Raw genomic sequence first — 16521 nt, 5'->3', positions numbered from 1 at the left:
TATATTAGTAAATAAACAATACAAAAATAACACTGCCAAGAGTACAGTTTTGGAATATTTCACAAGCTTCGTGATGTATTTTTTTCTCAGAAGCACTGGGTGAGTTAGGTTATATCAGTGAATTGTGAGGACTCTCCCACACACTAAAGAAGTGATATAGTACACACTTCTTGCCCCCAGTCATCACACACATACACACACCACTTGGCTCTCACATACTGTGCTGTGCTGAAAAACTTCGCAGGCAGTGAAAGGGCAAGGTCACACACTCCATCATGAGGTCACTAAACAAAAGCAGATTTCTGTGATGCATGTCTGAATCTTCCTACTGACAACAGCTTTACACACTCCCACTTTTTCCCAAGGTTTCACTTGTCTTCTGTTTGAGCCCCACCTCAATTGCTCCGTTCAGTTTCAATTTCAATTTGAAATGGAAAACAAATATATATTGGCATGATTAATATATATGCAAATTATAATAAAAATAACAATAATGTAAAAATACCATTAAAATAAGGCACAATTTATTTATTTTAGTCTTTTCTAAATTTGCCATCTGCCTTTAACTTAGGAGATCTGTAATACTCTGACTTACTGTATTAAATTCAATATTGTGGTTGAAGCTTTCTCAGTGTTAATATTTTAATAGTATTTTAAATATTGGCACATATAAATGTTTCGCATACCAAAAAATTGTTTGTAGATTTGTGGTAATCTGAGAGTCGTGATGAAATTTGTGAAAAATTGAACAATTGCCCCGGGTCTCCTCTCTTTTTAACTAACCATATGCACAATGATTAATGACCACAGGTCCTCAGTTCATAGTTTTCTTCTTTTATTTTTTTATATATTGGGGTGATTTACCAAATGTCAGAAGGGTTTTTTCTTCTCATTTTCCTAACCCATCTTTAATCTATTTCTTCACTCTCCGTACGAGCCGGCCTAGCACGGACCTGACCCAGGCCAGCTGGCCCGGATGTCATTGGATCCTGAGACGGGTCAGGTCCTTAGGGTCCGGGCTTTGTTTCTGTGTGCAATGAAGCAGGACTCACCCTCTTCTAGTCTTTCTCCTCTTTCCTACTTCCTCTCTCTGGAGACAAAGACCCTGACAGAGGCTTGCATCTCTGAGGAAGGAGGAGAGATGGAGATTTGCTATCAAAGCTTGTCATCTTGTCCATCCTCGACCATCCCAAAATGCAGTGGCTGAAGAACATGGCATATTTCTGTGATACCCTGGGAGCTGCCTGCTGAAATACTAATGATCCATCTGACATACTGATGTAAACAGTGACATCACCCAAAAACATGTGGTTGCATCTGATTGAATGTCTTTATGTGACAACATTCAGTCCTATAGAGTGACAACTGATTCTTCAAACACTCTCACACTGTCTCACCAATGTCTGTGGTCTTTAACTCATTCTGGAGGAAACAGCGTTTCATGTTTGAATTTATGATGCAAACATTGGCGTCTATGTGTGTATTCAGTGGTGTGTGTATTTTGACAGCGATTAAGGTTGCAATCTCACTTGACCCCAGTAAGGAAGCTCTTACTGTGCAAGAGTTGTGCTTGTTTGTGAAGTTAGTTTGTTTTTGAATGAGTGGCCTCAGCCAAACCACCTCCTGAATAATCATAAATCTCTCTTTTTCCCCCCTCTCTCTGTTTCCTTAGGTTTTCCATGCAAACGTAGACCCCTCAGAGGTGGTCCTGAACCGGATCCCCCAGCCTGTCTTAGCTCGGTTTGTCCGCATCCGACCTCAGACATGGAAGAATGGAATCGCATTGCGCTTCGAACTTTACGGCTGTCAAATCACGGGTCAGTAAAACTCACACCACACATCTTTCTCCAAGTCTGCACAGCTCTTAAGGGAACTGATTTGTGTTTTTTTTCTTTTAGATATAAAATAATAAAATAGCCAGAAAAAGACAAACTTAGAATGTTGGATTGTCTAAAATTTAGCTAAAAAGTTGGGTGTTTAATTGGTTCGTTGATAGAAAGGTAGATATGTAGATAAAGATTTATCAATATTTACCTATCTATATCTATATGATCTAAACATGTAGATATAGATATAGATCTATAAGGTAAGTTTCCCTGTCTCATGTGAACTTTCGTACTCAGCAGGCCCACAGACACTACACGTGACAAATATTATTCCAGATGCCCACTGTGTCCCTGTCAAGTGAGCTCAGATGTGTATTTATCAGAGCTCTTTAGTGTCCTGATTGAGTTTGACTATTTATGGAAATGGGGAGATAGCAGTCACCTAATTCTGTTAGCATGTCCTGCAGCAGATGAAGGAGGTGAGCTGCTTTTGATGTTATCAGAGACATCACACTCCATCATTACGCTATTAAACAGTGATTCACTCCTATGTTCGTCGACACTGAGCAGGACAAATGCGCTTTTAGAGACGGGGTCTTTTTCAACACTGACACAAACGACGCACGGACATGCCACTGGCCTCCATATTAGACCTGCTGCAGTCTCTGGGGGGCCGTTGTCCCTCAGGCATCCAGCCCAAAACAAGCCGGCAGAGCCAAGCCCATAAAGATGCCCGTGAAGCCATCGATCACGTTCGTGCCCTTAGCCTCGTTCTGTGTTTTACTGCTCTTTCTGTGGGAGTGTGGGTGTACCTCTGGGTGTAATTCAACTGAGATTGTTAGGATGGGCTTGAACCAGATGCCCCAGCCTGTTTTTCTGTTCTTTGTTCTGTGTTTAAGCCATAGGCCAAAATCAATCATTTATTTCTGGTACCTTTTGTATTTGTGCCGGTTGAGCCAGAGAATGGCTGTTTTGGGCTGAGTGGGTTTGCTTTTAACTCTGTAGAGGTGAACCTAGAAAAACTGGAATGTGAAATTCTTCCTGTAAGATGCCCCAGCCTGTTTTTCTGTTCTTTGTTCTGTGTTTAAGCCATAAGCCAAAATCAATCATTTATTTCTGGTACCTTTTGTATTTGTGCCGGTTTTGGGCTGAGTGGGTTTGCTTTTAACTGTGTAGAGGTGAACCTAGAAAAACTGGAATGTGAAATTCTTCCTGTAATAAATCCTACACACAAACACCCACTCCGGGGGGGATGTACACATAAAAAAACGCACCCACATATGCTCTGTTTATTTATTATTTACTCCTGAGCCCCCTCTCATGACATAACAACATGAAACATTGATCTCTCCAGCCTTAAAATGTCAATTCCTCTTTGCCTCACCATAACTCATCTGCTTGTCCATCCTCCTCTCAGACGCTCCATGCTCTGAGATGCAGGGAATGCTCTCCGGCCTCCTGCCAGACTCGCAGATCTCGGCCTCCTCCATGAGGGACATCCACGGGGCCACAGGTGCGTCACGGCTGGTGGCCAGTCGCTCAGGGTGGTTCCCCAGTCCCACGCAGCCCGTGGCTGGTGAAGAATGGCTGCAGGTGGACCTGGGAGTCCCCAAAACTGTACGGGGTATCATCACGCAAGGGGCCCGTGGGGTGGACGGCAGTACCAGCGCGGAGAACCGGGCCTTCGTACGGAAGTATAAACTTTCCCATAGTTTGAATGGAAAAGACTGGAGCTACATCATCGATTCCAAGACCAATCTCCCAAAAGTGAGAATGACACAGGATTTCTTTAATGCTACTTAGAAAAATCACAACAATCAAAACAAAGTTTTTTACTTTAAAGACAAACATTTATTTTATTTTATTTTATTTTATTTTTAGACTGCTTCCAAACAAAGGTCTCTTAATGAGATGAGAAAACAGTTAAAAGGGTTAAAGTGGTAATTGGCTGTACATAGATTCTGGCTGGTCCAGTCTGTTTCAGGCTGATCTAGTTGATTATCTAGGTGAACCTGGGTTTGACCTGATCTTGATCTTGGTCAAAAGCCAGTTAAGCCAATTAGACCACCTTGGACCAGTAAAAACCCAGCTTGACCACCTTAAGCATGATATATAGTCTTTTTCCAGCAGAGAAGGACTGAATTGAAAAATATAACTGGAGTTGAATTAGGTTAATTAGTTAATCATGCCAATTTAAATATTGTGGGTTGGTGAAAGGGCTCCAGTAATGAACAGTTCACCAGAATCAGATTATTAACAGACTCATTTCATTCTTTACTGCTCATCTCAGTGACTCAGCATTTCATTCTCCCACTCTGAGAGCAGAATTCAATTATGCTGCAAGCTTTGATAACATTCCAGTGAAATCATCCACAGTTGTGTTAATGAAAACCTGAGCTGCAGAGCTGCATCAGAGACTCAGAAATACAGAGAATATGCAGTAGCTTTCTTCTCTCAATCACACAGCTGGGCTAAAGTGCTATTGTGAATTCTGCTTCTCCAGATTTTTGAGGGTAACACGCACTACGACACTCCAGAGATCCGTCGCTTTGACGAGATTGTGGCCCAGTTTATCCGAGTGTATCCAGAGAGATGGTCGCCTGCTGGCATCGGAATGAGACTGGAGATACTGGGTTGTGACTTGCCAGGTAAGACCTATGTATGTTTTGTTTTGTTTAGTTTTTTATCTATTTCTTTTTATTTATTTATTTATTTATGGAGATACTGGGTTGTGACTTGCCAGGTAAGACCTATGTATGTTTTGTTTTGTTTTTTATCTATTTCTTTTTATTTATTTCTTTATTTTGTTTTTTGTTTTTGTTTATTTAATAGTTTTTAGTTATTTGTTTATTTTGATTATTTTTTGTTTTGTTTTTGCTTTTTTTACGTGATGTCTTTGGGCGTGACACAAAGCAGATTTATAATAATCATGATAAACAATTATTCCGCTGAGTAATAAAAGATCATTAGCTAAGCTGTGTGCCGTTTACATTGCCTGTAGCAACTTCATATTAATATATAATGCTAAAGATGTGCGGTCACAGATGTGTGTATTCATTGGCTATAGGCAGCAAGTTCAACAAGGCTCATATCATCCAGATTTTACAGTCAGGATTATCCGTTTTAATTAAAAATAAACCCAATACCCTCAGCTACAGCAGTAGAAAGAAGCAGAGCAGTCCTACAGCCACTCTGTCACTTCCATCTTTGCTCTCTGGCAACGATGTCCTTCATATCTCCTCCTGAATCTTTTACCTGTCACAGCATGACGATCAGCCAAAAGGACACACAGCTGCTCCCTCTGGACCTGGCCTGGGCTCTATAAAGTGGCAGGCCGAGGGGCAGTAATCGACGGGCTGTCTTCATGGCTCTGTGTCTGCAGGAGTGCCGGGGGCGAAGGAACATTAGAGGAGCTGCTAGAAAGGACAGTGTGGGTGGAGGCCAGGGGAAGCCTCAGGGCTCAGTGCCCAGGTTTATTAGCATGGCAAGACTGCAGGAGGAGGAAGGCATGATGAAAAGTCAGACAGAGAGCCAGTGCTGGCTCAGGGTTAGTTGGTGGCACTTTGCAGGCAGAAGATGAGATCCAGAATGAAAGCTTCATGTGTCATCGGCGGTGCTTAGTGCGATACTGGCACAGGTTTACAGAGCCTGTGGGCCATAAATGAATGAGAGCAGAAGATCAAGAGAGAGAAAGAGATGATAATCAAAGCGGATGAAAGAAATAAGGCAGGGATCAAAGCCAGTGAGTTAAGGAGTGACGAAAAATGGACTGACGGTCGATTGTGTTTGTGTATACATGGTTATGTTTGCGTGAGGGAATGTGATGACAGTGCGGTGAGGCTCCGCAGCGCACAACTGCGCACCAGATGTTCGAGACACAGGGGTCTCAATCTACTCCGCTCACTGTTGAAACTACAGCCCCAGTTCCTAATCTCCACAGTAAATCTAATCACATACAGATCCCAAGACACACAAACACACTCGTGTGTTATTATATATACTTGCATGTGACTTTGAATTGTGTGTATTTTTCTTTCGTACTTTCTTTGTTTCTGCCCGTATGCACAACATTATGGCTGTTTCATTTCCTACCATCTGTTATGCACATCCTGGCTGATCACTACAGTACCGGTCCTCAAAGGAGCCATTTGACAACAAAAAACATACAGGCCTACGGTTTGAGTGAGATCGTCCTAATGCGGCTCGCAAATGCCAACTGTACTTTTATAAACTGTGGTTGGTTGCAGCTGTGGTGCGAGAGTGAATGAAGCAGGGTTTGAGTGTTTTGTTTTGTTTTGTGTTTTTTGTTTTATTTTGTTTTGATTTTGTTTTTTTTATTTTGTTTTGATTTTGTTTTTTGTTTTTATGTTTTGTCTTTACTTTTGTAAATTATGATTGTTTACAGCTGTGGTGTGTGACACAGAGTTTGTTTGTTTTGTTTTGTTTTGATTTTTGTAAATTGTGGTTGTTTGCAGTTATGGTGCCAGCGTGAGTGAAGAAGGGTTTTGTTTTGTTTTTACAATTTTTACACTATGGCTTTGGGCATGACACAAAATGGATTGATAATAATCAATAAACAATTCATGAAGACTAATGCCTTTAGCAACTTCATATTAATATATGATGCAAATGATGTGCGATCATAGGTGTGTGTATTCATTGGCTATTGGCAGCAAGTTCAACGTTGCTCATCAAGGCAGATTTTACAGTCAGAGTTATCAGTTTTAATTAAAAATAAACACAATGCCCCCAGCTACAGCAGTGTTATATACACTATTACACTTACATGTGATTTTGAACCGTGTGTATTTTTATTTCATACTTTCTTTGTTTCCGACCGTTCGCATAATGTTATGGCTGTTTCGTTTCCTACCATCTGTTATGCACATTCACAGTGATCACTACCAATACCGGTCCTCAAAGGAGCCATTTGACAACAAAAAACATACAGACCTATGTTGAAGATCTCGTTTGAGTGAGATCGTCCTAATTCGGCTCTCTAAAGCACACTGTACTTTGGTAAATTGTGGTTGTTTGCAGCTGTAGTGCGAAGGTGTGTGTCGCAGGGGCCGGGGCTGCTGTTGTTCTGATTTTGAAGGGCCGTGGGGATTCGTAGAGAGAGAGAGACGTTAAATATTCACAAGGCTACATCAGTCTCACTCCACTGCACAGAGATGTTTACGCCAATCACACACATCTGCCACCGCATGCATAGTTGTCTATACTGACCGAACACACATACACACATTTAATTTCATATAAAGAGAGCTTAATACAAGTTATTATTGCATGTCGCTCTGGAATACTTGATTCTGAGTGGTATAATGATGGCATAACTGTAAAATTGACCATTGTCCCCAAGCAAACAATTTCTCTCGTATCATCACGTCTCTTTCTTCTCACATGCAAAAATAATTTAGACTCAAATCAATATTTAATGTCCATTTATTTGGTAAGTTGCCATATAATAAGCAGGATAATGCACAGTCATGTAGTCCATGTCGTGGTTCTGATCACCCTGACAGGGTTTATTTGATGATAATGACCATTTAACTACATTACATATGCCAAACTGATATTATATATCGTTAAATATATCATACTGCTCCTATATAATATACAAATACACACAAACTAAGGTCATGTATTCCTGGAGTTATTCTGAGCTGTGGCTAAGCTACAATTTTGTCCCCAAATCCCATCACTCTCCCAGAGGAAGAAAATTTGGAGTGAGGGACACGTGGAGAGAAATAATGAGTTGATGAATAAATAAACAGAGGCGTGGCAGACAGACCTTGTGAGAGCAAGACCGTGAAAGACACACCAAGGGACTTTAGATATTTCAATCAGGCACCCTTGTCTATTATTCATTACTGGACTCACGTCAAGCCAGAGGTTCCTGTCTCTGGGAGAACAGAGAACGAGAGAGAGGGGTAGAAAGAGTGAGGACAGTGACCTCTGCTGGGTGCAAAGCGTCTCAAAATTGCAAAATTGTCTCAACATAGCGTGCAACCCTTGAGACTGGGCTCACCTACTGTAGACTTCTCTCCCTGCTTAGTCTGAGTGGAGGTTCTGAAATTCAGGAGCACAGGGTTACTGCAGTTTAATTAGTTGAAGAATTAGAAAACAAAAATATACACTATTGTTCAAAAGTTTGGGGTCGGTAAGATTTTTTAAAATGTTTTTGAAGTCTGTTATGCTCACCAAGGCTTATCTAATTGATAGATAATTAAAATATTATAAATAATTGTTTTGTTTATAATATTTTGTCTCTATTTGTTAATCTTGTTAATATCATGTTAATCTTGAGTACCTATAGAGTAGTACTGCATCCTTCATATCTCTGAAGAGTCTTTAGTTTTATCAGATTTATAAAAGACAGATACAGCTTAAAGGCACAATATGTAAGATTTTTTTATTAAAATATCCAAAAACCACTAGAACAGTGTTATATATTTTGTCCCGTCGGATTGCATCGGCTGTGGGGATGAAGACCACAACTCCCATGATTCCACACTCAGTCACGGTGTCATCAAACTACGCCTTTGTCTCTTTGTTTATTTTGAATATGCGCCCTCTAGCGGCAAAAATTATATATTGTGCCTTTAACCTCTCCTCTCCGAAAACAGTCGAGCTCCTGGAAGTGTGTCGTGGGAGGAGCTAAAGAGTCACAAGCATGCGAAGCTTTTGCATTGCGATCGTCTGCAAGCTGTGACATTAACATCAAATAATTCCCTTAATGCTGGGTTCTTTGGGAAGCTGAAGGAGGTTATCTTTCCCTCACAACCAAAAACACACTACTTTGGTGACAATGTTGATTTTGTGGTCAAAAACAAAATGTAAAATCCTTCTTTCTCGAGCAAGTCCTGTGCAGCGCTGCCGATGACTTCCGTAACCCGAATGAAGCACGTTGATGGGCGTGCTCATGCTCGTGCTCTTGCTGTCGCTCTGGTTGATGTGTGCGTGCGCTCTTCCGGGAGAAGTGCCCATACAAGGAATTCCACCCTTTATGACGTCATACAGGGCTATACTTGAAAAAAACTTTCTGAAACTTATACGAACCCTGAAGCAGTGTATTTGGCACAGAAATACTCCATCATACGTCCAACTAGTTTTTTGAGACTTTGGTCATGTTTAGCATGAGAATCCAACTCTTTAGCAGTGTAAATAAGTCAGAATGCATGAAATAGCATTAGACATCTCCTTTAAATAGCTGGCAAAGGCTAAGATGGTCAATGAGCTGACTTGCCTCGAGTTTTGAGTTTGTTCTGCTATAACCTATTGCCCTCACATGGTACAAACACACCATACTGTACATGGGTGAACAAGAATGCCACACACCTGAAAGAGAGAAAGAGAACTCAGCATGTGCAATGCTCAATGATCACTCTCAGATGTGTGGGTGTGGCCTGTGGATGTCCGTCAAGGGAACAGTGGGTGTGGTTTAGGACACAACGTTCCTTGCCTGGGCAGCTGGTGATGTGATGGAAAATTGTTTCCACTTCTTCTTATCTTTGACGAGGAGAGTGTAATCACTTCTATCTGCTCTCTGGCTCAACCTCATTCTCTCGCCAAAACCGAGACTCTCCCTCACCATCTTTCACTGCTATCTCGCTATCGGGATGAATGCGTGTGAGCTGAAGGACAGCAGCTCCCCTCATCTAGTTGAATTGGCTCTTTGAAGTCATCAACCACATGTTTCTATTTAGTGTAGTCCCCCTACACAATCCATGTTTGCACACAGGCATTTATCCACAAAGCCCACATGTCATTCTTCATATCCTCCCAGTGTAAATATTTAGGTTGATCTCCACTCCTCCCCTCCTCTTTTTCCATACAGCACATCTTCCCAGCTCTTCCTTATATAATGTGTGCCTACTATGGTCTTTCCAGTGTACAGTCCAGCTCTCCTACTGGAAATCTCATGTATACTTTTAGTTCACCCAAAAATTATAGTCCTGTCAAAACCTGTATGACTTTCTTTTTGCTGTGGAACACAAATTACTATATTTTGAAGAGTATTTCAACTGTTTCAACTATTCTTGCCCAAACAATGACAGTCAGTGGAGTCTAAAACAGCACTGGACCCATTTGACTTTCACTGTAGAGACAAAAAACAGACATTTTTCAGAATATCATCTTTTGTGTTCTGCAAAAGATGTGCAATACCCTACTATCTATACTTATATTTATTATATGTATGTTATTGATTTAATATAAAAAATTTCTATCCAAATTTCCTTGCATAATGTGTATAGAGCACATCTGTACATACAATATACTGTCTATTGTCTTTTTTACATATTTATTTTACATACTCTCATGGTTGTAAATATTTTACATTTTGGCGAATTGGTGGTGAATTCTTATGAATTCAAATCAGTTATTTGTTTTCGTACTGCTTTGTATGTGTTTGTTTCATCTGCTTACATCCCAGTGATGGTTATGTTTAGGGCTGGACCATTATGCTTTGTTTTTTTCATTTTTTTTCATACGAATCAAAACGTATGAATTCATATGAAAACACCAACTCGTAAAATACTTGATTTCTTATGAGATCGGGTTTGATTTTTTTTTTTACTCTTTGGGTAAAATCTACTGAAACATACTACTAAATAATACTGTAGCTTAATCACTCCAATTAATGGTTTGCCATCATTGTTTAACATATGCGACACATCTGCGTATAAATGTTTAATGGGACATTAAGAAGGCTTATGATTGGATGTCTGGTGTTGAACAACCCACCATAGCATTTTAGCCAGGGTTAAGTGCAGTGTATAACCTTAAAAATGGTTTTGAAGATGATCTTTCTACATTTTGTAACTATATTCTTATATTTGAAATGTTTGTATTCACTGTCTATCGAGCCAGTTGAAGATGATTTCTTATAAATTGATTTTTGTCTTATAAAACGCCACTGTTGTTTTGAAGCAGAGTTCTCTGAGGACATCCGATGTGAATATGAATGTGAATATATTTCTAGGCATGTGAAGCATATTTGATATCCATCACCTAGAGATGATTTGTTGGTTTAACTAAGCTCGCAAGGAAAGTCCTTATCAGGGGCCAAGCAAACAGGCCTGTCTGAACTCCACTTGTATTTGGGGAATTTGCTAGCTGAGAGATAACACGATAAACCTTCTGTTACTTTCTGTGTTCAAAAGACACAGAGACAAAAGCTTTAATTAGTTCAGTGCTGCTAGAAAACGGCTTTGTTATTGAATTCTGGAGGCCAAAAGCCTTGTCTTTCAAGTTGGAAATGTTTAATTAGGTTGCCTATGAATAAGTATCAGTGTTGAAGTATGCGTGTTTGTGCGTGTGTTTCGGTGCATGTTTACTATTTCATTTAATGTGGTTGTGACTTGAACACAATGTTTAAAATACACTCAAATCAGCTTTTGATGATCACTTTCACTTTTGTTGATCCGATCTGCCTCCTGTTCTCTGTTTGTTACTCCACACAATTGTAACAGAGATGCTGGAGTTTGGTTAGAATCCATGAGCGGAAGTTTATTAAAGGTCAAGGCTTTAAACAGATGTCGATAATCAGGCAGAGGGTCAAAGTCAGAGAAGCAGGCAGATCGTTCGTCATACACAGGGGCAGAGGCAGAGACAATAGTGGAAAGGCAGGCAATGAGTCCAAACACAAACATCAATCCAATCAGGCGTCAGAACAGAAGGGGCAGAGTACAAATACCGTGAGTCAAGAAGTCAGGCAGAATCATACACAGGAATCAATCAGGAACAGAGGAACTATAACGCTTGGTAAGGCAGATGAACTGGCAATACTTCGCCACCAGCACATGGACTGGTCTCAGTTTATATGAGAGTCAAACAGGAAATGGAAGTAGAGGAAGCAGAGGGAGTGGAGCACGGTCAGTACTCGGGCGAGGGCTCCCTCTGCTGGCTTGGCGTTACAACAATCTGCCAAACGCACATCAGTCTTTGTTTTCCCTTGTAATGCAGTGTCTGCTCAAGATCTCAGTCAGGCACTGAAGTACGACCGGTTCGCCTGCCAGGGGCATAGATTTACTCCAAGGCTTTCTACATAATTGAACATTTTTTCAGTCTTGCTATGAAAATGCTGAGTCAGAGATTGCCAAGGCTCAGTAGGGCCCATGAGAGAGGAACCAGGGCTAACTCTGCTCTGTGCCCTGAATCCAGAGCTTGAAAACAAGGTAATCCTAGAGGGTGAGGAGGACTGACCCCAAAACTAGCCCTTGCTTGTAAATATCTGGTCGGTCTTTGAGACTTGGAAACATTTCATGGCCTTAATGTGTTATCAGGCTGTAAAGGAAATCTCAGGCGATGCCTAGAGTTTTGGGATCCAGATCAATTGGCTGCGTCAATAGAGCTTTGGAGCATATTGGAAATCTATTGCAGTGTCTTGCTCTGATCCATAGCTTGAGCCTCAGGTATCAAGAGAAATGAGCAGCATATTTCACATAGAGTGAATAGAAATTAGTGTCATTTGAAGAGAAATATCAGTTGTCAGTCTTAGTAGTTTATCCTAACTAACAAGTAAATGAAATCACCTAAAGTGATACTTGCGAATATATTGGCTCATTGTGTTAACACACTTTTAAGGGAAGCATACACTACTGTGTACTTTTTTTTTTTATAGCAAGAATGCATTAAAATTATCAAAAAAAAAAGTTATTTTGAACTTTACATTCCTCAAAGGATCCTGAAAAAAATATATCATGGTTTCTTCAAAACCATTAAGCAGCACAACTGTTTTCAACATTGATAATAATAAATACTTTTTGAACAGCAAATCAGCGTATTAGAATGATTTCTGAAGGATCATGTGACACTGAAGACTGGAGTAGTGGCTGCTGAAAATTCAGCTTTGCCATCACAGGAATAAACTATATTTTAAAATAAATTAAAACAGATATTTTAAATTGTATTAATATTTCACAATATAAATGTGTTTACTGTATTTTTGATCAAATAAATGCAGTCTTGGAGAGCAAGACTTTTAAAAAAGTCTTACCAACCCCAAACATTTGAACGGTGATGTACATTAGTCAGGACAGGAGTGTGTCACACTTAATGCATGTGAGACTAAAGAATGAAAGGTGTTTTAGGTGAGAGAGAGCGCTCAGTTCCCAGAAATCCAGGACTTGCTGGGAGGTTAATTGCATTTGTAAAGGGCAGAAAATTAATAGAGTTTAATGTCAGAAGCAGCCAGCTGGTGCATCCCTTTCATGTACGCACCCGCTTATAGAAATTAATAACATATTAATATTACAGTAGGCCTCTCCTTTTCATGTTGTGCTAAAGTGTCTACATGATTAGTGTAACGCCACTCACGTAGTTGCCAATTAAGCAGGGAATTTTTAAGAGTAATGACATTAATGACTTTAAGAGCTGACAATCATTACTCATTTATGCCTCGTTGTTTCTAAATCTTCATTTGCTCGATCCCCTGCGGGGAACGAAAAGAGATGCAATGGCTGATTTAACATTTTCTCTCATAACAAATTATCACCGCAGAAACCATGCAAGAGCGCTGTTGCAATCGCCGACACTGAAGTTTTTGTTGCCGTCTGGCTTATGTTGTTTTGGCCAAAACTCAACATTAATTCATAGATGAGAGATGTAGAGAGAAAGAAGAGAAATAAGGCTAAAGGAATTAACTTTGTTGTATGAAAATGAAAGTCAGCGAGAGACAGTATCAGAGGAGGAAACCTCTTTAAAAGTTTTGTGACTCATGGAAAATAGCTGTGGCAACAGTGGTTTCACATTAAAAGGCATTGAGGGTAACTGGTACAGTAACTACAGTGGTCTGAGGTGTAATGGCAGTAGTAATGAACCGTTTATTCTACCCAATAACCAGTAAATAGTTTTCAGATGATCAGAATTTTTTTCTAGTTGTGGTTTTGTAATATTTCTCTTATTGTAAACGCACAATGTGTGCATATGGTGAATGTGCAAATTTTTAATTGTCTCAGTCTGTTTCGCGTGTGTCTGGTGGTTGTGGCCACTTTTTAGAGGACAGGTGCTGGTGTGCATGCATGCCTGTGTGCGATCATGTGTGATTATTCTGTCATTTCATATTTGAGAAGAAGAGTGTGTGTGTGTGTGTGTGTGTGTGAGAGTTAGGAAGACTTGCGTATAAATCAGCACAGGTACAAGTATCTTCTTTAGAGAACACCACTAATAGTGCCTCACAATTTTTTCCAGTGCACAGTAAATGTCTTATTTCTAATATGAGCTGTTTTTTTTTACTTTCTTTTAGAATCTACCACCATTCCTGACACTGCCACGCCTACCCTCCCTCCTCACGAGGAGACAAATACTGCCCACAGGACACCAGGTAATCAAACAGGGCACCTTACATGAATATATTACTATAGTGAATGAGATCAGATCTCATTACAGAGTGGAAATCAGTTAATTCAATGATATCTATGTGTATTACGAAGACTCAAAACTTAACTAACATGTATTGAGAATATCAAGTAGAGCATGCCATTCTATTCAGTCATGAGTGTTTAGATAAGCAAGCATTTCAGTATATCACACATGCACTCATACACTTTTATTTACATTACTCTGCAGTGTAATTGCAGCCTTGCTTTTTCCCAGAGCTCTAATAACAGATTGCCACCCCTCCATTTGTACACACTTATGTGTTGATGAGTAGAGGCTCGCAGCATGAACGCTAACATTATGCTAACTAGCATAGCAGCATGCCTTTGGAAGGATGGCTGACGGAGGCCTGCTAAATGCTGAGGCACAGTGCTCCATGTAGATGAGGCTGTGCTGGAGTGTGTCAGTGTCTGCATGTTAAAACAGCACCAGCAGCAACAGAACCAGTCAGTGCATATACAGTGAGGCTGGAATCTTTCACATACAGTCAGATAGTAAACTGTCTGGTACAGTGAGACAGGAATCTGTCATGTATCGTGAAGCAAGAATCTGTGCATATTCACTGGAATGGCAATCTTTCATATATAGTACAGTGAGACTGTAAACTGTCACCTATAGTGAAACTGGAATCTGTCACATACAGTGAGACAGGAATCAGTCAAGTACAGTGAGACAAGAATCTGTCACATATATGGGAATCTGTTTTTTTACAATGAGGTAGGAATATCTTACGTGCAATGAAACTGGAATCTGTTACATACAGTGAATCAGGAATCTATCACATACAGTCAAAATGCAATCTGTCACATACAGTGAGATACAAATCTGTATAGATACAGTGACACGGGAATCTGTGTATGGAAAATGAGACAAATCTGTTCATATATAATATATAAAATATACAAGTACAAAAAACATTTACAGTAGGAATATGCAGGCTTTACACCAAGATAATTTTCACAAAGTATAGCATGAATATAAACTGCAATGGGTAGGTTGAATTAAATCAGCTGTGCATTTAGACAAATATGTCTATAGATTTCACGAGGCACATGCAGTATGTGTGTGTTATGAGAGAGCCTACAGCAGGGTCTGAGGTTTTGGTAAATGAGTATAATCTGGTTTGCTCTCTCTCTCTCTCTCTCCCCAGCTCCCACCACTCTCTCATCTCTGGGTGGTCTGTGTGACTTTGAGCATAGTATGTGTGGATGGACCCACGACCCCATGTCTGTTCTGAAGTGGTCTCTGTATAGTTCCTCTAATCCTAGTCTGGACCTGACATTGGGATCTGACAGTAAGTCCATCTTAATAAAATATATTAAATAGCCTAAAACAAAAAAAAAACAAATATTTACATTAATCTCTTCAAACATGAACATAAACATTGGGAATTTAGGGATAGCATTGGGAATATCGGGAACTTTGAGAAGACAAGTGTGCTTGTCTAGTAAGAATTGTTGAGAAAATAAACAGGGACAGTGGTAGAAGGTCTGAAAAAAAGTTTAGTACTGTATGGTGAGTGACTTACTGTGACCGCACTGCACGAAAGACGTTTTCAGACCTTCCTTTGCCCTTGTCCTCTTTACTAGCAAATACACACACACGCACATGCTCTCACCTATCATATTCCATCCATCCGTCTCATTACTGGTGTGTAATTAATGTGATAGTTGAAATCTGGGAATAGTATCTGTCACTCTCTGTCCATCCTCGCTCTTCCTCTCGTTCATCTCTTCATATCCCTGAGCTTACCTGACCTTTATCAACCCTGCTTGAAAAAAAAACACACACACACACACAAAAAAAAAACACACACGCACAAATGTACAGTTCTTCATGTCCCCCATGAATTCTTGGAGCACTCTACCTTGTGAAGCTGTTAAAACAATCTTTGCTCTTTTCCACATGTCAGTTTTAAAGAGAGATCCAGGAGTCAAAAGGAAAGAATCCTCTACTGTTTTAACCATTCCCAAACTAAGAGCACCCCCAAGCCCAAGACCTTCTCTTGTGTTTCTTCCATCTCTTTTACACCAGAGGTGTCACTTCACATTCCTCACCTTCTCCAAATAAACTGTGTAGATCCCCTAATGCAAAAGACTTCTAGGCACTCAAGCTTGATTTCACATGTTGTTGGGGTCTGAAATGTGTCTGAATCCAATTCATAACACAAGTACACAATGCATTCCTAACAATGCATTCCTCCTAGTCTTTCAGGTCAAAAGGTCAAGGTTTGGTTGGAAGATGTTGTAAGTACATCGTCTGAGGCCAAAAAGTAACCTTCTCTAATGACTGCATTCTCTATTTAAGTGTC

At 40.1% G+C, this 16521-nt stretch overlaps 1 protein-coding gene across 1 annotated transcript in view; it reads left to right on the top strand.

Moving 5' to 3' along the window:
• Positions 1–16521, top strand: part of LOC107668386 (neuropilin-2-like) — an 83504-nt gene that overhangs the window by 55464 nt on the left and 11519 nt on the right. Inside the window, exons 8-12 of the mRNA XM_016460235.1 lie at positions 1673–1817; positions 3244–3593; positions 4330–4474; positions 14077–14154; positions 15361–15504. Of these exons, the coding sequence (XP_016315721.1) occupies positions 1673–1817; positions 3244–3593; positions 4330–4474; positions 14077–14154; positions 15361–15504 (862 nt within the window). The remainder of the gene's footprint in view (positions 1–1672; positions 1818–3243; positions 3594–4329; positions 4475–14076; positions 14155–15360; positions 15505–16521) is intronic.

This window comes from Sinocyclocheilus anshuiensis, unplaced genomic scaffold (assembly GCF_001515605.1).
Source record: "Sinocyclocheilus anshuiensis isolate Anshui unplaced genomic scaffold, SAMN03320099.WGS_v1.1 scaffold1237, whole genome shotgun sequence".
NCBI classification, from domain to species: domain Eukaryota; kingdom Metazoa; phylum Chordata; class Actinopteri; order Cypriniformes; family Cyprinidae; genus Sinocyclocheilus; species Sinocyclocheilus anshuiensis.
The sequence above is the reverse complement of the archived record's forward strand: the minus strand, read 5'-3'. Positions and strand labels throughout refer to the sequence as shown.